The 26,087-nt window shown below is 40.5% G+C and overlaps 1 protein-coding gene and 1 long non-coding RNA gene across 20 annotated transcripts in view; one reads left to right on the forward strand and one right to left on the reverse strand.

The window, feature by feature from the left end:
- The window catches only part of SLC35B3 (solute carrier family 35 member B3), a 29,045-nt gene extending 23,450 nt beyond the window's left edge, over nucleotides 1-5,595 (reverse strand). For 7 of the 13 annotated variants that reach the window (XR_014809563.1, XR_014809562.1, XM_084967352.1 and 4 more), the window contains exons 1-2: nucleotides 5,503-5,595; nucleotides 41-334 (exon numbers count right to left, since the gene is read on the reverse strand). Coding sequence is in view for 7 of the 13 variants with exons in the window: in XM_084967352.1 (XP_084823478.1) it covers nucleotides 41-334; nucleotides 5,503-5,574 (366 nt within the window). In the remaining 6 variants the exon portion in view is untranslated. Of the gene's footprint in view, nucleotides 1-40; nucleotides 335-3,571; nucleotides 3,698-5,502 lie in introns of all 13 variants that reach the window. The other 6 variants (XR_014809565.1, XR_014809564.1, XM_021100166.2 and 3 more) reach the window with 1 other exon arrangement.
- Nucleotides 5,596-5,691: 96 nt separating this feature from the next.
- LOC106504312 (uncharacterized) overlaps nucleotides 5,692-26,087 on the forward strand; it is a 289,381-nt gene continuing 268,985 nt past the window's right edge. For 5 of the 7 annotated variants that reach the window (XR_014809566.1, XR_014809568.1, XR_014809571.1 and 2 more), the window contains exons 1-2: nucleotides 5,692-6,017; nucleotides 9,108-9,213. This is a non-coding gene — a long non-coding RNA (uncharacterized LOC106504312). Of the gene's footprint in view, nucleotides 6,031-9,107; nucleotides 9,214-26,087 lie in introns of all 7 variants that reach the window. The other 2 variants (XR_014809570.1, XR_014809572.1) reach the window with 1 other exon arrangement.

Genomic DNA, 26,087 nt, shown 5'->3' on the forward strand with positions numbered 1-26,087 from the left:
ACATATGAACACAGTAAAAGGAAATAATTAATTTGTTCACCTGTAAATATCCATAAATTAGGTAAAATACAAAAACTCCAGCAACACATATGAAAAACTGAGTAAGTTTGTTAAATCTGCTGAGATTTATGCCAAGCACCACAATGTCATCTATTGACTTGATGTGTGGTGACATTGCTTGGGTTTTGGATGGGACAGTGATAGAAACATATTTCCTGGAGTTGTTGAACTTGAGATCCATTGTTCTTATTCTGCCACATTCAGTATTTCCAGCGTGATGTTTGTTGGTTTCCTCTCCTTTGTTCAGTTTTTCTTTTGTCTGCTGAGCCAAGTCCTGCAGCAGGAAATAAGTAATTTGAGCAAAATATATAGACCATAAAGTAAGTACCCTACCCCAGACAATATTTCAAATCACGTTTTGAAAATTATACAAGTCATTCTCTCTGGATATTAATATATTAATGCTCTTATTCAAGCTTAAATCAACCAAACAATTTATCTTCGCCTGATAAAGACCAATATACCACTAAATTAAATATACACTGTTCTCTCTTTTTAAAAATTTTTTTGTCTTTTAGGGCCGCACCTATGGCATATAGATGTTCCCAGGCTAGGGGTCCAATCGGAGCTGTAGCTGTTGGCCTATGCCACAACAATGCCAGATCCGAGCCGAGTCTGCAACCTATACCACTGCTCACGGCAACGCCAGATCCTTAACCCACTGAATGAGGCTAGGGAATGAACCTGCATCCTCGTGGATGCTAGTCAGATTCATTTCTGCTGAGCCATGATGGGAGCTCCAATATACACCATTCTTACTTCCATAGCAACAAACCAAAAGCTAACCTTGTGTTTATTTCATCAAACAGGTAAATGTGCTTTTATTATATTTTTATTTGTACTGAGGATAGCAGTTTTAAAGCCCACAGTATGGGTGTTAAGCATAATGTCTTCAACATTAAAATCAATCTTTCATTGCAGAGAAGAGTAAACAACAATCTAAACTCCTTTAGCTTCTAAGATAACGGTAACATTTATTTGCTAATGACATTTTAAAATGAAGTCAGACAACTACAAGTTATGTAAAAAGCTAAATTTATCAGAGATTACAGGAAGGATACTATGCTTTAGCAATAGCATCTCTGAGGTTAAAAGAAAACATTTTCTTTAGAGAAAATTATTGCCCCTGGCAGTTGTTCAATGGGTAAAGTTTCAGTTACATCAGATGATTAAGTTCTAGAACTCTCTCGCAGAAGCACCACTACACACTGTTTCTGGTCAGCAATGTGGTATCGTGCACACGTAAACCTTTAAGAGGGTAGATCTCATGTTAAACACGCTTACCTATGCACACAAAGGGATCACAAGGAACCTTCTGGAAGCAATAGATAGGTTTATTGCTCGATTATGGAGATGGGATCCCCGGTGCATGCATATGCCCAAATCATCCCAAACTCATCAGACTGCATCTACTAATCATGTGCATTTTTTGTATCAATTATTTCCCAATAAAGCTGTTTTTTTTTTTTTTTTTTTTTTAAAGAAAAAAGTCCTTGGGCTTGCAAAAAGCTTAAAAACACATCATTTTTTGTTATTTGTGGAAAAAATATCATGAAGGCTCCATGGAAGGCCATCGATTTTTCTTGGATTTATATGAACTGAAAAATAATTTCCGTGTGAGAGCTGAAGAAAGAGTGACAAATTATAACTATTAAAGAACAGCATAAACTTATTAAGAAAACTTCTTAGAAAAGACCATTGTCTGCCTCAGTCCCAGTGGGAACTAAAATGTAGATTCTAGTTGAGGGAAGAGGATAGATAAAAACGATTTTGACAGTGACCTCTCCTCTGGAAAAGAATTCAGAATCGTTGCTTCCTGATCCCTTCTCGTTTGCTGACTTAAAGGGATTAAGTAGCCGCCTTCAGTAATTTAAACTTGGACTCAAGGCTCTGGATACAACCGGTAACTAACAATCACACACAGGCATCAAGGAACATTTGCTGTACAGGATACCTGCCATATTTCTAAACAGAAAAGGTGTGACTTTTAAGAAATTTTACTGTATTTCTTTTCCTTTGCCTGTTTCCTCTTCTTCTGTACATCGTTCTGGCTTCCCACACTACATTTAATGAACGTTATCTCTGCTAAGACTTTTTTTTTTTTTGTCTTTTTGTCTTTTAGGGCCACACCCCTGGCATATGGAAGTTCCCAGGCTAGGGGTCGAATCAGAGCTACAGCTGCTGGCCTACACCACAGCCACAGCCACACCAGATCGGAGCCACATCTGCGACCTACACCACAGCTCCCTGCAACATCGGATCCTTAACCCACTGAGCAAGGCCAGGGATCGAAGCTGCATTCTCATGGATATTAGTCGGATTCATTTCCTCCGCACCACCACGGGAATTCCTATTTAACTTTTCTGAACATCAGATGTGCATCTTTAAGGGGGGTCAAAATGTGTGCTTATCATAGGATTTTTAAGACTATATGAAATCAATGTAAAAGTGCCTGTCACACAGTTAGGTTGGTCCATAAATAGTAGCTGTCATTACTGCAGTTTTTAGAACCATGGGTAAGATCACCTCTCTGATGTGGAGTCACCTCTCTGATGTGTGGCTGGAAATTTGAACCTGGGTTTTTGACCCAGACCTCTCTCCTGAGAGCTTGACCGTATTTCCCAATGCTTCTGTGACACCTCTATTACTTTCCCTCAAAAGAAACCTGCTCTTCTTCCTGTGTGCCCAACCTCACTTAACAGTAACTACTGCGAAACACAAGCTGAACACCTGGAGGCTGAGATTCTCCCTTTCCTCACATTCTCTATTTGGCCAAGTTTCCTGTGGACGCTACTATATCCATACATACATCTAAAATCTGTTTCTAACCCTACCACTAAGCCACCACCTTCTCTGCTTAGATTCCTAGATTAGCCTGTATAAAACCTCCTTTCCCCTGTTCCCTCTCTCACATTGCTGAACACGAATTCTATAATAATTCATAATGCTATACTGATTAAAGGCCTGTAAATGACAAACTGGTTCATCCCTGGACTCATGGGGCACTTGCTATTTTTCACAAACGTCTAAATCATAACGATGTAACTTCTTTGCTTTTATGTCTGCCTCTCCTACAAGTTTATGAAATCCTTTTTTTTTTTGCTGTTTCTTTGGGCCGCTCCCGTGGCATATGGAGGTTCCCAGGCTAGGAATCTGATCGGAGCTGTAGCCACCAGCCTACGCCAGAGCCACAGCAACGCGGGATCCAAGCCGCATCTGCAACCTACACCACAGCTCACGGCAACGCCGGATCGTTAACCCACTGAGCAAGGGCAGGGACCGAACCCGCAACCTCATGGTTCCCAGTCGGATTCGTTAACCACTGCGCCACGACGGGAACTCCAAGTTTATGAAATCCTTAAGGGAAGAGAGGATGTTACCTTTGTGGGCTGCTCTAGCACCCAACAAAAGTCAGGATATTACATGAAGGCCTCTACTGCACTTTACTAAACACTGTTTCATCACCATTAGGGTTGTGCTCCTTCCCAACACTCTGCTATTTCTAACACACCTATATTCACGATCCTAGAAGCTGCAGATCTGCGCCAGACACGCAGTCAAACTCCTCCGGCATGGTCTCTTCTTGAACATCTGCACCAAAGTACTGACACCTCTACTGAAATTTCCCACAAAGCATCTGAAATGGAGACGGAAATAAATTAATTTCCTCTGCTTACTTGAGGCACCAGCACCCGAAAACCTGCCCTTACAAAAAGCTTTGCATTGAGAATGCCGTTTTATTAACCAGAACATCGCTGGCCAGGTGTGACCCCTCCGGAGGTGTGACGGAGGAAGGATGACACTGTGACACCCCGGGACGGTCATCCTGAATGTTTGCCATCTCCCTTCCACTTCAGGCATTAAGGATGGATTCTAACCACCATCTAAGGAAACTGATCTTAAAAAAAAAAAAAAAAAAAGAATTTGGTCTAATGTCCTTGTGGTGCAGGAAAAAAAAAAAATCAAGCACAGAATTAAAATCAGCTTTCAGCGATAATTAACATTTTGCTTTAATTTATAAGTTCATGTAACACTTGAAGCTAATGTACAAAAACAAACAAACAAACAAAAACACAGGTCTGAATCACTGGCTGAGGTCTCTTCCTAAAGTCAACACAGACATTTAACTTTAGTTACCTGCAGTTGCAGAGAACTGCTAAAATGGAATGAGATGGTAGCATTTCTAGCACATATTGCAATTTAAAAATAAATGAGTGGTGACAACGTTGATTTAAAATGACTACTGTTGCAAAATGTCAGTTAATTTCTTAATCTACTCTTTCCCAACCTTTAGATGAAAAGTCTCCCACTACAAAAAGGTAGAATAGGAGGAAAATAGGTCATTATGGTGTTAGTAGCCTGAAAAAACTTGATTCTGTATTTTCCCACATGCTGTGTTGCAATTAAACGAGTCTTGCTGTTATATCAAGATTAACTGGACTCTGAATACTTATCATGGCCTGTGGAGTAACACTATAAAACAGAGAAAAACAAAATCCTGTCCCATTTCTTTGAATACACTTCACTGCACAAAGTTCAATAAACTGCTGATTTTTGAAGGTTACTCTTTTTTTCCAAGGGAGAAAACTAAAATTAGGATTTAACAGACATATGAAGAGGTTGGGTACAGGTAACACCTATCTAAATTATTTTCAAACACTGTATCTCTGTCTTCCAAGGCTCAAACTATCCCAATTCATTTAGAAAAACGTTTATCCAAAAAATAACTCTAGACGTCTGATATCTTGCTGTAAAAGAAATGCATACGCTCAACATCAAAAAAACAAACAAAGCACACCAAATCCTTCTGCCTTCTTTCAGTATTTCTTTAAAAATAAATTAATAAAAAGGTGGGAGAGAGAATTAAGCTGCAAAATCTGGAGGTATTAGAGAACGACTCGGGGAAGTTTATGACATGAATCTAAGAGCCCGATGAGAATAATCTCGTTGCATTGCAAGTGGACAGCAGGGTACCACACAGCACCCTGCTGAACGGAGAACCCGGAAGTAGTCCTCATCTGAACACGCTGTTCTGGGGGAGCCCTGGCGACTGACAGTCGTCCAGAGGCCCTGAGAATAGCCTCAAGGCCCCTCCGGAGGTGGCCTCGGTCTGACAGTCCACACACAGGCCGGAGCGAGCTCTCGCCAGCCGGCGGGCGGAAAGGCGAGGTGCCGCACATGCTCCTCCCTGAAAACCCCGCCAGCAGGTTTCCATTCCTTAAAATCGGGAGTCACCCGCCCAGCCTCCCGACTCATCCTCTCCCGCTCGCTCCTCAGGATGAAGATGGGCGGCGTCAAGGTTCCCTGGGTCCCAAACACGGCGAAAGGCCCGCGGGGCAGGTCCACTCCCGAGCCAGTGTGTCACCCAGAAGGGTGACCCCAGCCCAGGAGGCGCCTCAGCCAGACGGAGCGTCTCCCCCTCCCCAGGTCCGTCGCCATCACCTCCTGCTTCTCCTCCTCGCCCACTCCGGCACCGTCCACCACCGCCGCCGCCTCCTCGGCAGGTGCTCGCATCCCCGGCGCCTGCGGGCCACTTCCGCCTATGTGTCCAGCTGCGCGTGCGCAGCTGCGTGGCCCCGCCCCCTCAGTCCCCCGGCGGCGGGGGCGCGCTCAGGTCTCGCGCATGCGCTCTCCTCCCCGCGGCCCGGGGCCCGAGCGCTGCTGAGGTGGCCCTTCGGTTCCAAAAGTGTTCTTCTTTGCCGGCTAAACACGGCGTCTGGGCGGCGATGGCCTGTCGGGTGGCGTGTTCTTATCCTCCGACGCGTGCTCCTCGTATGTCCAGTCTCCGGGCCTCTGAGCCTGGGCAGCCCCCCAGCTTGCAAGCGCTCCGTGGGCGCCCACGCAGGTGGCACCTGCGCTGGAATTTGACAAGGAAGCCAAGTGAAGACAGTTGAACCCGCATGGAGAGAGGAGCCTTGGGGTTCCCTCTTCCCTCTGCTTGATCCCAGTGAGATGGGGTAAAGTCACACGGTACCTTTCTCTGCTTCCGTCTTCTACCTGCTTCGGGGGGAAGGCGAATCGACGTAATAATTCAACGTGTGGCCACGGCAGCACCGGCCTTTCCCTTGTTTTGCCCAGGCCCCTTCCTACTCAGAATGCAAATTCCACAGCTCTGCCAGCCCTCAAGCTAAACATTTACCCTGCAGTTAGGGTCACACCTACAGTCACTGAGATGTGGGGATGCAAAAACCAAGGTGGGGTCGGTGCTGAATTGTTTTGGGGTGACGCTAAAATGATAAGGCAACGACTCCCATAAGGAAGGAGCGTTTTTGAGAGCATGCTTTGGAGACCCAGGAGAGGAATGAATTCAATTTGTATGTAATATATATATCAGACTCCATCCCGTTCTGCACAGCTTTCAGAATTTCCCAGGCGTTATACAGAGAGGGTGGCATTTGTGTTTGGAATGGGGGAATGAAGGTCTATCCCGAAGCACCACGGTAAATGGTGGCTCAGGCTAAATGTTTTCATTTAATCCTTGTTACGACGGGGTTTTCAGTGGTTTACCAATGTTGACTATGGCTTAGAGAATTGAAACTTCCTAAAGAAATAGAAACCGACAGCCTTTCGATGGTGCCATGCTGTTCCTCGAATCATGGGTGTTTAATGCTACTGTTAGGCATTCGCAGAACATAGGTTTTGTGCCTCATCCACAAATTACAGGTGTAAGCTCTCTGCCCTCAGGGAGTTACAGACACGGGAAACATGACAACAACGTGACAACATGAAAGGCTTCTAAGGTATCATGTCCTTGTACCCGAACAATTGGTCGTCTTTCGAAGGTTTTCTACTTCTCCTTTATTTCTCTACCTAGATTCCACTTCCATTCAGCAGCCAGAATGATCCTTTCAGAACCTGGGAAGGAATATACCTCTTCCTCTGCTCAGATCCCTTTAATAGTTTACTGTTTTACTCAGATTACAATTCAAAAGCCTTCATGTGGCTTCAAAGAAAAAATTTGATCTGGATAAACCACACCCACAGCTGCTCTTCCGAGCCCATCTAACCCTCTCTAAGCAGGACAAGCACCACTCTGGACTTACTGTGCCCTCTGCACAGAACACTGCCCCCCATCGCCACCCACCCCCAGACCCAGGTGCCCACAGACGGTGCCGTCTTGCTCAGAGGTGACTCGTCTGACAGGTCTTCCCTGACTGCTCATTTGGGAGGCCTGTGTCCTCCCTCTGCTCTACTTGCTTTCCTAGAAGTTGTGATCACGTCCCGCGTGTTTACTGTTTAGTCTCCCTCACCTCACCTACTGGAATGTTCCGTGAGAGCAGGTGTTTTGTCTCCTTTATTCCCAGCTGGTATCACCATCATCTAGAACAGAGTGCTCCTCGGTACATGGTCTGCACTCAGTAAATACGTGGTGAATGAAGACGATTAAGTGCCCAATAAATGTTAAGATTGTAATATGGAAATTCAGAAGTAAGATATTGGCCTGAGTGGTTTGCACAGGTTTCCTTTCGAAGGCAGAATCTAAATGATGAGGAGAATTCAGCCTGCAGGGGGGGGGGCAGCGTTTAGAAAGGGGGAGAGGGCAAGGAAAGGCCATCTAAGCAGAGTCCACCAGAATAAACAGAGACCCTAGACAAAGCAGTCATCAGATTCCCCAGTAATGCTAAATGCTGACCTGTAAAAGTATGACCCAAGTAGGAAAGTGCTAATGGCCTGTCCATGAAAATTCACTTTGTCTCATCAAGGCTAGTTTATCTTTCTCTCTTTAGCAGCAAATCCCATCCTTCTTAGATTGTATCTGTCAGCTACTGTTCATTATGAAGTATGTTTAATTCTTTGCCATAAGGTTTTGAACCACTAGATGTAAATACGACAAATTATGTATATATATATATATATATATGTCCATATACATAATTTATTTTATTACTTATTATATAAGTGGATACCAGTCATCAGTGGTTTTCATAAATCTAATCATAGAGGTCAGCCAGACTGTGGCCTTTTTGGTAATCAAAGCGTTTATCATGGGACTTGGTCTTTAGGAATCCAGGGTGACTTTTATATTAAATCAAATAAGTACTTTAATTAAATATTACAGATTTTTTTTTTTTTTTTTTTTGTCTTTTGTTGTTGTTGTTATTGTTGCTATTTCTTGGGCTGCTCCACGGCATATGGAGGTTCCCAGGCTAGGGGTTGAATCGGAGCTGTAGCCACCGGCCTACGCCAGAGCCACAGCAACTCGGGATCCGAGCCACGTCTGCAACCTACACCACAGCTCATGGCAACGCCGGATCGTTAACCCACTGAGCAAGGGCAGGGATCGAACCCGCAACCTCCTGGTTCCTAGTCGGATTCGTTAACCACTGCGCCACAACGGGAACTCCAAAATATTACAGATATTTTTTGATGTAAAAGTTGATGTCATGGGCAATGTTGTATCTCCCACAAAATTCTCATGTTGAAGTCTTAGCCTCTAGGACCCTAGGATGTGACTGTATCTGAACAGTCACATAGGGTGGTTATAAGGCGAAATTAAGTTAAAATTAAGTCCCAAGGTTGGGCCCTAACCCATTCTGACTGGCGAGCTCCTAAAAAGCGGAGCTGTGGATCCAGACACGTACAGAGGGAAGACCAGGTAAAGACACAGCCAGTACCTTGATCTCGAACCTCTAGCCTCTGGAACCGTGAGGAAGTAAATTCTGTTGTTGAAGCCACCTGATCTGTGGTGTTTTGTTAGCGCAGTCCTGGCAAAGTAATGCAGTCAGTGACATAATTTTCCTGGTCAGATGTGACTGGATGAGAGTACTTGTTATAGAGTAGGTATTTCACCAATACTGACTCCAGGACATTGCTGCCCATTTGCCCCTGTGATAACCCTTGTGGTCAAACAGAATTAAGGATGTGCAGCTATGAATTGGTTATCATGTCTAAGAAATTAGTAGTCCTGCTGTGTCAAAAGACTTTGGCATCCTGACTCACAGTCTCAGCATCCCTTCCAGCTTCTGACCCACAGGGGGGCCGGGGGGGCAGTTCCACCAGAGCATCCGCTCTTCTCCCTGACAGCTTCTCTTCTCTGCCTTTGCCAGGCGGCTCTGCCTCCTACCCCAAGGCTCATCTGACTGTGCGGACACAGAGGCCGGACCCCGAGGCCATAGCCCTCTCAGCTCACCCCTGCACGGCTTTGAAGCCTTGGTAAGTTAACCCACTTGGGTCAGCCTTCAACCACAGGCGACAAGAGCCCATGGATAAAAAAAGGTTCTTGTCTCTTAGCCTTTCACGAGACAGTTTTGTGACGACCATTCTCTGTGCTTTTCAAGAGGTCCTGCTTGCCCAAGGCAGCAGTTTCAATAACACGCTCATATCATATTCTGTGTCTTTCTCTCCATCCCTTCACTGCTCCTCGCTAGGGTCACCACCCAAAGGACCTGGCCGCACACAAGTAGTTGTCTTAGATTATCTCTCGGGAGGGCAGCCAAGCTGGGAAAGTTGGTGTAAGGAGAAAGTCTCCAATGCAGCCTCTCCGTCCTCTGGAAGTGGGTCAGTCCCCAGTCAGAGGGAAAAAGGGACAGCTCCTGGTGTGCTGTGGTGTCAGGGCTGCTACGGTACTTCCTACCTCTGGTGGGAGGGCTGAAGGTGGACATGAACCCTTTGTCTTCATGGTCATTCTGGCTCCTATTCAGAAAGAGGTAATGGTACTTAATAAGGATGGGAAATGTTTTTCTGGCTTTTTTTTTTTTTTTTAAACTTTCATGCCAGCTATCAACTCAGGGCTCCCCATGAGAGCTGGAAAGCTCCTCTAATCAGTAGGCAACCGTTAATTTACTTTATATCACTGTCAGTTACTTAGAAGTTTTTGAATTTCAAATCAATGGAAACCTGTGTTATCTACTTTTGTTCGGTCTGCCTTTCCTCACTCAGATTATTTTGCGTTTCGTTCATGTTGTGTTTATCAACAGTGGATTCTTTTTTATTGCTAAGTAATATTCAATTGCTTTGTGCACTTTATCATTCCCCTTGTTCATGGACATTTATTTGGGTTGTCTCCAGGCTTGGCTGTTATGCATTGAGCTGCTATTGAGTATTCATACACCAGTCTTTGGGGGATAGAGGTTTTCATTTCTCTTGGGTAGTTGTCTAGAAGTGGAATGGTTGGGTCATAGAGTAGGTGCTTATTTAACTTTTTAAAGAAATGGATAAACTGTTCCAAAATGGTTATATCATTTCATGGTCCCACCAGCACCAAGCAAGAATTCCAGTCTCTCCCCATCCTGGCTAACACTTGGTGTGCTCAGTGTTTTGAATTTTAGCCATTTTAATAGGTGTGTAGTAGTATTTTACTGTGGTTTTAATTTGCAGTTTCCTAATGACTAGTGATATTGAGCATCTTTTCACATGCTTATTGACATTCTGTGTATCTTGGTGAAGTATCTGCTTCAATATTTTGCTCATTAAAAATTAGTTTGCTTGGAGTTCCCGTTGTGGCTCAGTGGTTAACGAATCCGACTAGGAACCATGAGGTTGTGGGTTCAATCCCTGGCCTTGCTTAGCGGGTTAAGCTTCCAGCATTGCCGTGAGCTGTGGTGTAGGTCGCAGACGCAGCTTGGATCTGGCGTTGCTGTGGCTGTGGCTGTGGCCGGCAGCTGCAGCTCCGATTAGACCCCTAGCCTGGGAACTTCCATATGCTGCAGGATGCAGCCCTAAAAAGCAAGAAAAAAAAAAGGAGATTTTAAAATATTTCCCTCCACGTTGAGGTTTCCTTTATCATTCTCTACAGTGTCTTTTGCAGAGTAGAAGTTCCTAATTTTAATGTGTCTCAATTTATAATTTGTAATTTTTTGTGGACTGTGCTTTGTGTATCGTATCTAATTAATCTTTACGTAACCCAAAATCAGGAAGATTATTCTTCTGTTTTCCTGGCGAAGTTTTATAGTTTAGGTTCTACGTCTAGGTCTGTGAGCCCGTTTTGAGTTACTTTGCTTATGTAAGGAAGTCTTTAGTTCACCTTTGTTATTTTTGTTAGATTTTGAATTTTAGGATGGCAGATGTTTTCCTTTCAACACTCTAAAGCTGTTTCTGCAGTCGTTCCAATGAGAGATCTGCTACAACATTATTTTAAAGCAGGTTAAACTTAGATTTCTGTCTGAAATTGATTGCCTCATATTTTCGAAGATTGCGGTAGAAATAGTCCTGCATAGACATACAGGACTTTGAGTTTGGGGCATGTCCTTGGCCAGGGCACCACGCTCTACATCTTGAGGGCCTTTCCTGCCGGTGTCTTAGGAAACAACATGGCAGCACAGATTAGATGTCTACTCTGAACTTTGGAATAAAACAGTGATTGCTTAGCAAAACCTAGTGTCACACAAGTCAGCCTTGTACTGGTTCCAAGAAGAGAAATCTGTCAGCAAATTTTGCCCAAGATGTTTCCGTGTAAATGATGACAGGTTCTTATTGATTGATACCATTGAATAAAGTCAAAATTTATGGTTAGGGAGTTCCCCTTGTGGCTCAGCAGGTTAAGAACACAGCCAGTATCCATGAGGTTGCGGGTTTGATCCCTGGCCTCGCTCAGTGGGTTAAGGATCTGCCCTCGCTGGAAGCTGTGGGGTAGGTTATAGATAGGGCTCGGATCTGGTGTTGCTGTGGCTGTGGGGTAGGCCTGCAGTTGCAGCTCCAATTTGACCTCTGGCCTGGGAACCTCCATATGCTGCAGGTGCAGCCGTTAAGAAAAAAGACAGAAAAAAATTTATGGTTAGTATCAAAGATTTCATTTGACTATAAAATGTATTATTGCGTGTTATTTAGATTTTTTAACTGACTTCTGAAGTAAAGTGGAAGATTTTTTTATTACAATACTGGCCTGATTTATACAGTCTCAATAATATTTACTTAGTTATAATTGCAGCTAGAGACAATTTGTTATATTTAATACTAGAAAGTAGGTAAAGCATCTCAAATCAGCTTGCAGAATGCATAGTGAAGTTCTGCCAAGAAATTAATAGTATAATAATGTTGTAGTTTCCGTAGTGGCTCAGTGGAAATGACTCTGACTAGCATCCATGAGGACGCATTTTGATCCTGGCCTTGCTCAGTGGGTTAAGGATCCGGCACTGCCATGAGCTGTGGTCTAGGTCTCAGACACGGCTCAGATCCTGTGTTGTTGTGGCTGTGGTGTAGGCTAGCGGCAACGCCTGTGGTTTGATCCCTAGCCTGGCAACCTCCATGTGCCACAGGTGTGGCCCTAAAAAGATGAAAAAATATAATGTGATATGTAAAATAATACCCATTAATTGACATAGAAACTGCTTTATAAATACACTGTAGTTTTGCATTCCAAAGAAACAAAGATTCAAAGAACTAGGAGAAAATTTGTTCTGTTCTATTCTGTTTCTCTTTATAGCTAATGTTGGACTAATTCATGACAAAGATAGATTTTTACCTATTTCTGTTTCCTCTGTACTCTGGAGAAGTTTCTACAGTTGAATAAATAAATCAAGTCTGGAGAGGTTTATGCTGTGTCTATTTTCTAGAATCTTTTAAGATATTGTGTATAAGTTTTAAGAAAATAATTGCTTCCTTCAGCTTAAATGCTAAGCCCTTAAACTGAAATATTATAATCAATGACGAGTAAATCAAGGATGAGGTTTAATGCAGTGAAGCCTCTTCTCAGTTCTTTGAATTAGCCTTAAACATGAGATTTTATCTTCTCTTGTAAGAAATTTGTTACTCATCTATGTTCACCATGAATTGTTTCTTTGAATACCTATTCATAGGTCTGTTATACCTGCGGTTGCCAATCCAATTATTCCATATCATAAAAATTTCGTATCTTCCTCCTGTGTTATTGTTCATTTTGAAGGTATAATCAAGTCCATAAATTGCTAACAGAACTGTTGAATTTTCAGCAACTAGCTGAAGTCTTTTTCCCCAAAAACCTCTTAGCAGATCCCCTCTGAAATTCTTTTAATCACTTTCCATTACAACCATGTAATCTGGGACCATGATTCAGCTGCCTCTAGTTTAATTTCATCACAACAGCCTTTCATAAAATAAGCTTGTTTCTTTGGATATCTATATCGATATAGATATATAGATATGTACATATATCCATTTATTTGGCTATCTGTCTGTCTATCTATCTGTCCATCTATCCAATTCGAATAAAGGCTCTGTTATTCTGTTTATACTGTGTGTGATTATTTTAATGTGATTGGCTCTTAATAGCAATGTAGATTCTTTTAGAAATAGAATGATTAGCTTTCATTCACTTAGATGTTTAAACTATCTGCAATAGGGCTAACACGGAAAGAGAAATATTACTTGTAATATTTGTTACAGTTTTCATCTTGTCCCAATAGTCTGTTGGGTTCACTGGGGAAGAAAAGGCTGGGGACTAACAGCTCGGAGAAAACTGATAGCGTTTGAATTTATTCCTCTTTAGCATACTCTGATGTAGAAGATAGCCTTTTTCCTTTCCTGCCTCCACGCCCCTAATTTTTTGGTCTTAAATTTGTTGGAAATGATGGAATGAAAACAGTGTATTCTTCAGGCTTATGAGGTCAGAGAATTTCCCTTCACATGTGTGACAGCATAAAGCGCTGAGGGACTGGGGAGTGAGTACAGCTGACCAAAGGACGCACTTAAACTTGAGACTTGGGCTTCATTTCCAAGGACATGCTGCTGAGTATAACCTTGGTGAAAAACACCAGATTCTGGGGAGACAGAGTGCACAGCACTCTAAGAAATAAGACTCAGATTATGTTAAAGCCATTTTTAAAAATAAAGTGGCATTCTCATCTCCTCCCAAAGGTCATTATTTGTGAGAACGTTGAAAACAGCAAGAGTTGTGCACAAGCTGCATCTTCTCCTTAAAATGTTTTGGGGGCGATACCCACTGATGATTATCTGTTCCTATAGGTTCCGAGACAGGAGTAGTGTTAGTATTCCTTAAAAGCCAGTGGATCACATTGACACAGCATTTTCAGTTACTCTGAGAGAGTGAGCGTTATTTGTGGCATTGCCAGACTTGATCTTTTGGCACCTTGGGAGTAGAAGTTTGGCGTCCTGGGCTACTTTGCTTCTTATCAGACATACCTGTGGACGTTTTAATGGCTTGGCACACATTTGAGGAGGATGGGATGTGTGGACCATCTAAGCAGCCAACTCAGTTTTGAATTGCATTAGCTGCCGTAAGCCAGGTAATCCCCCGGAAACACACTCTGTTGAATCGGAGATGACGATGATGGAAAGACTCATCCTTGCTTCTGATGTCAGCATCCTGCTGGGCTAAGAGTTTTGAAGCAATACGGTCTGAGAGTTGATTAGCTAATACACTCGCAGGACCAAAGTGATTGTAAATAAATGGAATCGGACTTGTGGTTTGGAAATAACCCTTATCATTAGCAGTGCCTATCTATCAACTTTGATGTGAAATTACGTGTTTATCACAGCATGCGGGTGGGTATGAGTGTTAAATGCTCTGGGTACAAAGTTAAAGTTATTTAAAGATGTTTTTTCATTCTGAGCAGTGAGTGATTATCAGCAAGGCATGGCTTTAAATCTTGCTTAGATTACTCAGTCTTGGGCTTTGTGCTGTAGTGACAGCATTGATGCTCTTTGATCACGTGGTGAGGAAACAATGTAGCAAAATGAATACTGCCTGGAAATGTAGAGATCTGCGTTTTTAAGACTTGGGATGATAGTATAATACATAATTTTCTGCTTGTGGCTTCTTTCATCTAATGATACATCTTAGAGATTTCTCCTAAGAAATAGTTGAAAAAACTAGATTCAGCCAAAACAGGGGCTCAGGCTCAGGCTATGTAAAATGTACAACTTCTTTCTTAGTCTGTCCGTGTATATTTATATTTTACTTACAGCTTTTATTCTTACATTTATATTGTATTCATGTATATTTACGTTATGTGTAATTTTTGGTCTGGGCAGTCGTCATGCATTTAATCATGGTGTGTTCAGTATGACCAAGTTCCTTTCAGGTTGATGACGGGGGAGAAAAGCAAAGGACAAGTGTTTGCAGGAGGGTGTAAGTTTAACCTGGGGGCTTCCAACGCAAGTTTTTACGTGGAACAGAGGGACTCTTGTCACTCACGGGTGTGTTAACTATGATATAATGAAGAGTCACTGAAATAAATCAGCACTCAGTTATTGTCCTCAAATAGGCAAATATCTGTTATATAAAAAGGAGTTCGATTTTTGTGCGAATTAGAGCACAAGAATTAGAACTAAACTGAGATATACAGTCTCATCGTTTCTCGTTCCTCTGACTTTAAGCATCAGAACTTTGCAGGTTGATGTGAACTGTCTCATGAAGTGCCCAGCTGAGACTAGAATGGCCTTTTTTTCTGGAATGTTTTTCTCCAAAGGGATTTTCTTTATGTGAAAAATAATAGAGACAGGGAAGAAACATCTCAGGTCTAAACAGCACCATTTCTGTGCCGAAAGAAGCAGTGAGATGGACACGATAATCCCTATTCAGAACATGTGGCTGCACACTTCAGTCTTAGCACAACAAGTGGGTAGGACAACAAGAAAGCCTTTTCCAGGGCCCACTGGTTTCGGTCTGTCTTTTATTTTATGAGATCATGGAATTCTCAGCTTCCAGCAACCTTCTGGAGAGCAGGGTTGCTGTCTCATACACCTGGAAATTCTCAATCATCATATCACGGTGTGTTGCCCAAACAAATATTTGTTGAATGTTTCAGTAAGTCTTAAGCTCAGCCAAGGTCAACTTCTTCACTGTACTTTAAGCAATGTTTATAATGTTCACCATGCACATGCCCTATAGTGTTTCTCCTATTGAGCCTTCAGTCATTTTGTTTCACTAGCCTGGATTGTATCCTTTTCATCAGTTTTTTCCCCCAATTTAGAATCCTTCAGATTTTGGATCTGCTTTTTTTTTTTTTTTTTGAACTCATATTGTCTCTTTCTCCTCCCCCTTCTTTGTCTTTAGATACTTAATACCATATGGTTTATATCAAATTGTCACAATCTCGTATTATTCACTTTTGCAGATGTGGAAAGAATTCCCACAGAGTTGCCTGGTAGCCTAGAGGTTAAGGATCTGGCATTGTCACTGCTGTGACTTGGGTTCAGTCCTTGGCTTGGAAACATCTACATGCCATGGGCGTGGCCAAAGGAATTAAAAAGAAAAAGCTCCCACACACCCACCCTCACCAGTTTCCCCTGTTGTTAACCTCTTGCCTCAGGGTGATGCATTTATGACAGTTGATGAGCCCATGAAGATACGTTGTCATTAACTAAAGCCATCACTTGCGTTAGGATTCACTCTTGGTGTCTATGTACGAATATATCCACCATTTAAGTATCACACAGAGCAGCTTCACTGCCCTAAAAATCCCCTCTGCTCCATCTGTCCATCTCTCCCTTTCTCCCCCATGAACTGCTGGCAACCACTGATCTTCGGCTACCTTCATTGTTTTTCTTTTTCCAGGAGTCATATAGTTGGAATCATACAGTATGTAACCTTTTCAGATTGACTTATTTCATTTAGCAATATGCATTTAAGGTTCCTTCGTGTCTTTTCATGGCTTGATAGCTCATTTCTTTTTATTGCTGAGTCATATTCTAGTGCATGAATGTGCCACAGTTTGTTTAGCCTTTCACATTTTGAAGGCCATTTCTGTTATGTTCTAAAGAGTAATTTTTTCTCCTTTACAGTGTGTTTAAAAGATTAATTAAATGCAGGAGTAAAAACCATAGCTAATGTAGTTTATTATTCTAGAAACCAACGATATTAGAAAATATGCCTCATAGTGAAGCATTTGATGAAAGTCTTTTCACTCTGAGATCAATATTATTTCATCAATATATGACAGAATTTAGATTTTTGGAATAGACACTTTTTCTAATCATAAAAAGAAATGTTTAACATTTTTATTTTCTGCATAATCAAGATCTCCAAAGCATGAGAGTGTAGAGAGAAATCTTCTTATGGATGTTTATCTCATTATTACCTCACACAAAAATTTTAGTAGGAAAGCTTTTATTTTTTGGTCTTTTTTTTTTTTTTTGAGGGCCACGCCCACGGCATATGGAGGTTTCCAGGCTAGGGGTCTAATCAGAGCTGTAGCCTCCAGCCTATACCACAGCCACAGCAACGCCAGATCCGAGCCGCGTCTGCAACCTACCCCACAGCTCACGGCAATGCCGGATCCTTAACCCACTGAGCAAGGCCAGGGATCGAACCTGAAACCCCATGGTTCCTAGTCGGATTTGTTTCTGCTGCGCCAGGATGGGAACTCCCAGGAAAGCTTTTAATGTATATTTTGTTAAGGCTTTTATGACAGAGTCCTAGAATGTGCAAAGGGAGTCATCCGGTCCAATCAGTCACCAGTATCTAAATTTCTTCTCTGCCACTTAAGGCATGTGTTTGAACAATCGGAAGATGACTATCTTATAGATCAATGGGTTTCACTTTTCTATTTTTTATTTTTTTTTGGGGGGGTTCACTTTTTTAGATAACTCTAATCATTAGAAAGGCCTTCCTTTTATTGACCTTAACCTCTATTTTCCCATCATTTCTACCCATTCACTCTAATTCTACTCCATCAGTCATAAAGAAGAAATACAGCATAGGATGCTGGGAAGGAGGCAGACTCATAAGAGGTGGGAGCATCCATGGGGCGTGACGGCGTAGAGAGAGCGTGTGAATATAGCTGCTTGGAGGAGTTTGGCCTGAGCGGATGAGGGGGGCTGTCAGGGGATGTGGGACCAAGAAGAGGGAGGCCAAAGTCCGGAGACACCAGAGCACGTCTGTATGCTAGTGGGAGCGTCCCGTCATAGAAGAATGTGGTTGACAAGGCAGGCGAAATGAGGGACAGCCCCGGGTCTGAAATCCCCGAGAACAGCAGGCACACACGCATTTATGCAGGTTCCCATGTAACCTGAAAATGAACTGTAGACCATCCCTTGTTTAGGGAGAGTAATTTAAGTGGTGATTTGGATCTATGAACTATTTTTTTTGGTGAGAGAATTTTGCCAAGTGGCCAAGAATCCAGAGTCCTAGAGACAGATGGCTGGGGTTTCAAGCTGGCTTTGTGACCTTGAGGAACTGACTTAACCTCTCTGTGCTCTACCTCCCTAATATTTAGAAAACGGAGAAAGTAATAAAAGTACCCACCTCACAGAGTTGTCTTCAAGGTGACCCTGGTTGATGCTCATAAAGCATTTAGAGCAGTGCCTCATCTCACGGGGGATGCTCAGTGTCCCAGGCACCTAGTCGCTAGTACTTGCTGGGTCCAGTTGACTGAGTGATTTAGTCAAAAAGCACTGTCTTCAGGAAAAAAAAATTGATTTAAATCTTATTCTTTATTTTATATGATTTGGTGGTATGTGTAGAAAAGAGTCAAATCCTGAGATGCAACCTCAAATAAAAAAAGCGAAATTTACCTTTTGAAAGACAGTTATCTTGGCATTCTTAAAATCAATTGCTTAGTCTTTGCTCTTTATTATTTCTTTCTTGTAGGAACTCTTGCCTTGAATTATAAAGATTTAAAAAAGGTGATCACTAAACATTCATCAGAAAGCGTCCAAAGACTCTTTGGGGCGGGGGGGTGGGGAGGCCGTCAAGGTACTGAATTAAACAATACAGTACGAAACAGGGGGTGGGTTCAAATCTGGTGCCCCAAGCACAGCACTTCCTCCCTCTCTCCCTGGATGCCAATTCCCACCCCAGACTGTCTGGCTGCTTGCAGGAGTCTGCAAAGATAGAACCCTGATAGGAATTAATGCTCGCTGGGTATATGCAACACGGAGACCCTGAAGAACTAAAAACACATGAATAAATGTATTCCAATTACAGGCTAATGCCGGGAATGGGTTTATGGTGCTTAGAGGGCGGGATCGGCTCTCTGACAGCCTGCAGACATTAGGAGCCCCTTCTGACTCGCCTGCAATGTGGGCATTACGGAGTGATTGTTACTTTACTGCCTTTTCCATCAGATCATCCCTTTCTTTCACACACAAGGTTAATTCACTTCTTGATCACATTATTTCCTCGCTGCTCTTTGACAATATAAAAATTCTGAGTGGACAGCTCAATCCCTCTTCCATCTCAGATTTGATTGTTATGGTATTGCCTGGCGTCCCTCAGAGGCCTCCAGCAGCCTTTGCCGCGCTTTATGACACTTAAATGGCTCGGCTACAATTTCTCCATCTATTCACGAAATGCTGTTAATAACTCATTTCCAAAGAGGCCCTTCTTTATGTCTTGGCATTAAAGGAATTTTTATTAGGTGCCAGGATAGGTGACACACAGCCCCAGTAACCAAAGAGTTAATTAATCTGTTGAAATTTATTGCCTTTTATACTGCACTCAGTGTGACAGTCCCTAAGAGAAACAGATACTATATTTACAACCCGGGTTGAAATATTCAGTAATATAGTCTGCATACTGACCCGCTCCATCAGTGTGTGCCTTCTGCTGGAACATCCATTAATCACAGAAGATGAATTTGTGTAATCTGTCTTCTTTCTTAGTCTGAGATTCCAATAAATATTGAAATAATAATTTATTGATTACCTTGCAGTATAAATGTGGAGTAAAGTCACCCCAGACATTTGCATGGTAATGCGTGTTGGACGTTCTTGGCATTCTGTGGGAACGAAAGGCAAAGCGGTGTTCCGAGTGACATGGAATATTCTCGTAGGCGAAACACCAAAGTTAATTTCATATCGTGTTGGGAAATGATAGGGTAGTTTCTGGACCACGAAAGTAGACACCGCAGCCGCGGTATTTACCATCTCCGAAGTACACAGCATGAGGGTTGGTCATCATGTTTGCGTCTCCTCATGCTCGTTTTTATCCCCAGAATATGTTAGATCCCAAAGAATTTCTTTGTGCCACCTTTCACTGGTAAGACCACTTCTTTCCTGCACGTGATGCAGGCAAAGATGAAAAGGGCATAGGAACAGTTGCTACTAATTCCATTTAATTCCAGTAAAATCTTCTTCCGGTAAAAACGTCCCTTTAATTCCCATACAACCATTTTATAAATTCTCAGTCTGAATTGTGTATTTCCTGTGACGGTAGTTTGCATAGTTTGGGGGGGTTCTTGCCCTAAATCCAAATTCACGTCTACAATTTTCGTGAGTTTCGGCTCTTATTTGTGGGGCAATAATTTCATCATAATGCTAGGGTCGTGATATTTTTTGCATCAAATCTGATTTAATCCAGAAACATTGGAGAAGGAAACGAAAGGCGTTAGAAAACACTGAGGTGTCCGTGTGGGCCGAGCGTGATTATTGTCAGAAACTCCGAAACTCCGAATGTCCTTGGATCCGCATACATGATGCAGTTGGGGTGAGCATGAGCTGCATCTGTTCTCTTCTGCACATGTACTGGCACCAGCAGCATTATACCTTAGGGTTTGTTGTACGTGCTGTTTTAGTCGAGGTCGATCATGTTAATGTAACCCACTTCTGGTCTCCATCATAATTTATCACGGTTTCGGGCGACTTGTTATGATCAGGATAACTCCGCAGAGTGGATGAAATTCTAACACGCGAGGTTTGTTTTCTAGTTAGTGCTTTACTGAGAAGGTTAACCAGATGGTGAAGTGTAATAGCTTGGAAGACCCAGTTGTGATATATAGTCCATCACTTCTGAAATGATCATGAAAAAGCAAAAAGGATTGGAGCTTTTTAGATTCGCTTTTTGGTCATGCAGTGGAAAACGTACTTTTTGGGAGGATTAAGAAGGATCTCGTCATGATTCTCCTGACGTTTAAACCTCTTGGCTGTATATTTCTGAAAGAAGACAAAGTATTTCGAAAATTTTGCTGTACATTTTTATATATAATCTATCTATATCTCATATTTGAAAAGTGAAAAATGAGGAAACTTTTTTCATGTCACCTGAAACTGTGTCTGATGTAGATTTCAAAATAAGGTGTATTTTTCTCAGTATTTTCAGTGACAGTAATACCAATTAAGTCATGTATTTCTTTCATCTCTATCTTATTTTGATGCAACCGCAAACCAGTGAGTACCAATATATTTAAAATTAAGCAGTCCTGAACCTTATTCTGCTGTAACTTTTGCTAATTTGGCCCAGATATTATTCTTTGAAGATGGACAAAAATAGTTTTGTAATTAGGTTTGATTTCTACTGATTGGATTATCTTTATGGATTAGTTATGGATGTCTCTATATATTAAAGTATCTAATAAGAATTATGTGGATGCATTAGCTTGTTTTGTTAGTGAGATGACATATTTCCACATAATTGCTGTACTGCTCTTCTTTCTCTCTCTCTCTTTTTTTGATCCTTTTTACTCATTGGTTTAACAGTTGCTCCTTGTTCTGCTCATATAAAGTTTCATTGTGATTTAAGCTCTCCCTAGTGTTTGGCTAATTGGACTGTTCATTTAAAGTATACTATGTTTTATGACCTTATCTTCCATGGTATTTTACATTTTGGATTGACTGATTCTAATGCCTGTTTCACAGTAGTATAATTTCACAGTAGCATAACCTTGGGAATCTATTAAATTTGGCCTTTAAAACACTGCTTTATTTTACTCCACACCGTCGTGAAAAGCTGTGGCATTTTCCAGCACCCACATTGACTCTGGTTTTATAACAGTGCTACCTTCCCTTCCCTTCTTAATTCAGATCAATGCAAGACAATATATATTTATTCAGCCTCCATTCAGTGGCCAGTTCTGTGTCAGGTGCCGAGTGTATGGGCTTGAATTGGCATAATGGCTACTCTTGAGCAGTTCAAAGTCAAAGCCTGCTGACTGGGACAGAAAAGTAACAAATAATGATTTTTTAAGCCCTTGTTTGCCCCTCATCACACAAAGTCTTTAATTTCAGGAACTTGAATGGTTTTGGAAGCTAGCCTTTTATTCAGCTTTCACGCCAGCACAGGCACTTCATTAAGCCCTTGAAATCGATTCTTTTGCTTAGTCTTCACAGGGCTATGTGACAGGTCCTGTCATGTATCACCCCCACTTTATTGAGGAGTGGGGTGAGTTACCAAGAGGTTGGGGCCCCTGCCCAGGTCCTTACTTCCAGTATACCTGGGGGTGGGGTTGGAATGAGCGACCACTCCCTCTCCCACTTCTGTAGAATGAGACTCGGGTGATTTAGAATAAGAACCAGCCATTCTTTTTGTCTATTTATTGCTGACCTTCTGATTATTAAATCCTTTCCCCAGAAATTTACAGTGCCCCTCCATCATGTAAAAAGTTCCCACACATGTACAAGATAGATCTAGGCTCTGTTTTATTCCTAGATAATCTGTGCTATTCCTTCATTTTTTCTGTTCCCATCCTATTCCTACACTGTTTTAATTGCTATAATTTTATCACATTTGAAATGTCTAATTGGGTAAGTCTCTCTTTTTTCTTATTCAAAATGTGTTTGCTATTCTTGGTTCCTTACTGTTTTAAAAAATACATTTTTATTGTGAAATTTCTCATGCACACAGAAGAATACATGAAAATTTATGTCCAATGTAAAGAATAAAAATAAAAACAGCCATTCGTGAATCTATTATCCAGGTCAAGAAATAAAATATTGCTTTGATATTCTTCTTGTTATAATCCTCCTTGATTTCATTCTCCTCCCAACCTTTTCCCTCCCAGTGGTAACAGGATCAAAGTTTGGGTGTTCATCTTTCCCTTGCTTGTCTTTATAGTTCTTCTGTCTGCCTCAATAATATGTAGTGTTTTACCTGTTTATGACAATTATATAATGGAAATGGATTGCGTATAATTATCCCCAACTTGTTTATTTTGTTCAGTGTTAAGTTTCTGAGATTCATCTATGTTGAAGTAAGTAGGTGTCATAACTTATTTTCACAGCTATATAATATTCCACTGTATGACCACTGGAATACCTCATTTTATGGCAGTTTGCTTTATTGCCCTTCCCAGATACTGTGTTTTTTATAAATGGAAGTTTTGTGGCAATTCTGTGTTGAGCAAGTCTACTTGCATCATTTTTTTCTCACATGTTGTGTCTCTGTGTCACATTTTGGTAATTCTCACACGACTTCAAACTTTTTCATTATTATTATATTTGTTATGGTGATCCATGATCACTGGTCTTTGGTGTCACCACTGCAAAAAGATTACAACTTGCTGAAATATTTGTACCATTTTGCATTCACACAATATTATGAATAGAACTCCAGATGTTCAATGTTCTCAATAATGCTTGGCATTGTCAGACTTTCAATTTTATCTTTTCTAGTATATGTGTAGTAGTGTTAAATTTTGATTCAATTTTCATTTCTGTAATTATTAGTAGCATTGTTCTGTGCTTATTTGCCATCCATATGTTGCTTTGGTGAAGTATCACTGAATGTAGGTTCTTTTTTTTTTTTTTTTTTGCCTATATTTTGGAATGGGTTGTTCATTTTCTTATTGTTGCATTACTTTTTTTTAAAAATATTCTGGATACAAGTCCTCTGTCAATATATGGTTTATAAGTATTTTCTCCCAGTCATTGCTTGTTTTTTCATTTATTGTCTCTAGAAGAGCAGATGACTTTAATTTTGATAAAGTTTAATATATCAGTTTTATAGGTTTATGCTTTCTTTGATTCTATGAATGTTTTGTTTAAGCTCACAAATATTTTCTCCCATGTGTTCCTTTAGATTTTCTATAGTTTTAGCTTTTATATTTAGATTGTATGGCAGAATTTGAGTATACTTATAAGAGATTAATGCTGCATTCGTTTATTTGTTTATGCAAATGTCTTCAATCATTCTAGCACTTTATGTTGAAAAAAGAAACCTCTCTTCTCATTGAATTGCATTGGTGCCTTTACTGAGAAATCAATTGACTCTGTATGTTTAGACTATTTGCTAACATTTTTGTATATATATATTCATCAGGAATATTGGTCTGTATTTTTATTTTCAGTTGTTACCTAGAGTTGCTAAATTGTGAGGTTTGAGAGTACGGTCCTCTATACCGCTGAGTCTAACACAACTTCAAGTTCGAGGGGGTTCCCAAAATAAATGAAATGTTTTATAATCGCTAGAACTCACATAGCCCCCGAAAGCTATCACAGTTATGGTTTATTAAAGGGAAAGGAGACATTAAATCAGCTGAGAGAAGAGATGCAGAAGGCAAGGTCTGGGAGGATTACAAATGTGAAGCTTCCATTTCCTTTGGGGTATTACTCTTCCGATGTCAGCGTCTGACACAGGTCACATGGATATTGACAGTCAGGGACGTTAACCTGAGCTTTTGGTTTTGTTTTTGGTTATCTATTTCTTTATATTTAAAGCAACTTTCCTGTAGACATCATATGCATAGAGCTTGTTTTAAAATCTAATCTGATAATCTCTATCTTTTACATGGAATATTTAGACCATTTATATTTATTTTGATCATTGTTTCTGTTAGGTGTAAACATGCATCCTTTCTATTTGATAGATCTGTATTTTTGCTCATTTCCCTCTCTTATTTGCCTTCTTTCGAATTAGTATATGTATATTTTTATGATTACACTTCTCACTAATATTGATTTATTACCCTGTTTTTTTCTCTGTGTGTGTGTTTGCCCTTGAGTTTACAGTACACATTTTAATATATCCCATTCTACCTTTAAATATATTACATCGCTTTATATATAGTCTAAGTATCTTACAGCACTTCCACTTCCATTTATACTCTATAGGCCTTTGTACTATTGTTATATTATTATTTCTACATATTAGAAATCTCACAATTCATTTTTATTTTTTCCATTAAACTATAAACTATATTTTAAGGAGATTTAAAAGAAATAGGAAAATGTCTTTTGTATTTGCCACATATTTATCATTTCCACTGTTTACCGCTTTGTTTAGACCTAAATTTCCATGTGGTTTCATTATATATCTGCCTGAAGAAATTCCTTTAGCATTTCTTGTAATATGATACTGCTGGTGATGATTTCACACACCTTCTGTTTGTCTAAAAATTATTTGTTTCTTCTTTATTTTGAAAACTGTTTTTAATATGTATAGAATTCTGGATAGTTTTTCTCTTAATACTTTGAAAGATAGCTCTCTTTCTTTTGTCTTGCATAATTTCTGACAAGAAATTTATTTTCATTCTTTCAGTAGTTCCTATGTAATATGTACCTACGTATGTATTTCTGTAACTTCTCCAACTTAAGAAAAAATTTATCACTGGTTTTCAGAAATTTGAATATATGTATCTTGGCATACTGTTTTTCACTTTTCTTCTCTTTGTGCTCTATATGTTGGGTTTTAGTTTTAATCACATTTGGCAATTTTTTGTTCATTTTTTCCCCAAAAATGTCTACTTTCCTGTCTCTTCTGGGATTCCATTTTCACAAATGTAACACTGTTGGATATTGTTCCACAGATCACCGATGCCCTGTTAATTTTATTTAATTCTTTTTCTCTCCATGTTTTACTTTGGATAGTTGCTATTGTTATGTATTCAGATTCAGCAAAATTTTTTCTCCAGTGTATTATCTGCTGTTAACCCCATTTGGAGAATTTTCCATTTTAGCTACTGTATTTCTCATCTCTAGAAGTTCTACTTGGGTCTTTTTTATATTCCCTCATTTCTCTCTTTTTCATGTTGTGGATTACTCTATCTTCTTGTACATATAGAGCATATTTGTGGTATCTCTTTTAAATTCATTTTATGCTATTCTGTCATCTGTGTCATTTCTGTGTCTTATTTTATTGATTTTACTTCTTTTGTTTATGAGTCACATTTTCCTGTTTATTACATGCATTATCATCTTAAAAAGTAAAACAGATTGGTTTTTATAGAATTTAATTTTTAAAGATCATGAAACTCCTAAAAAATAAAGAATATTTGTTGAATTTTCTAACTCTGAAAAGGTAGATATCATGGACCTAGACCAAAATTGATATTAAAATGTTAGATTCATATTGAAATACCTCATTTGTATTTTTCTCTCATTCTTTTTTACTCACAACATTTTAAAGAAGGAAATGAATATAAATAATTTTTCTCAAATAATTCCACTCCTCAGGTGGCCTCTACTGATATCACGGGGAAATAGGACCTATTATAGCTGGC

This window comes from Sus scrofa, chromosome 7 (assembly GCF_054392235.1).
Source record: "Sus scrofa isolate SSC_HxYL_T2T_F1_AM1 chromosome 7, Sscrofa_HxYL_maternal_Yorkshire_Landrace_v2.0, whole genome shotgun sequence".
Taxonomy (NCBI): domain Eukaryota; kingdom Metazoa; phylum Chordata; class Mammalia; order Artiodactyla; family Suidae; genus Sus; species Sus scrofa.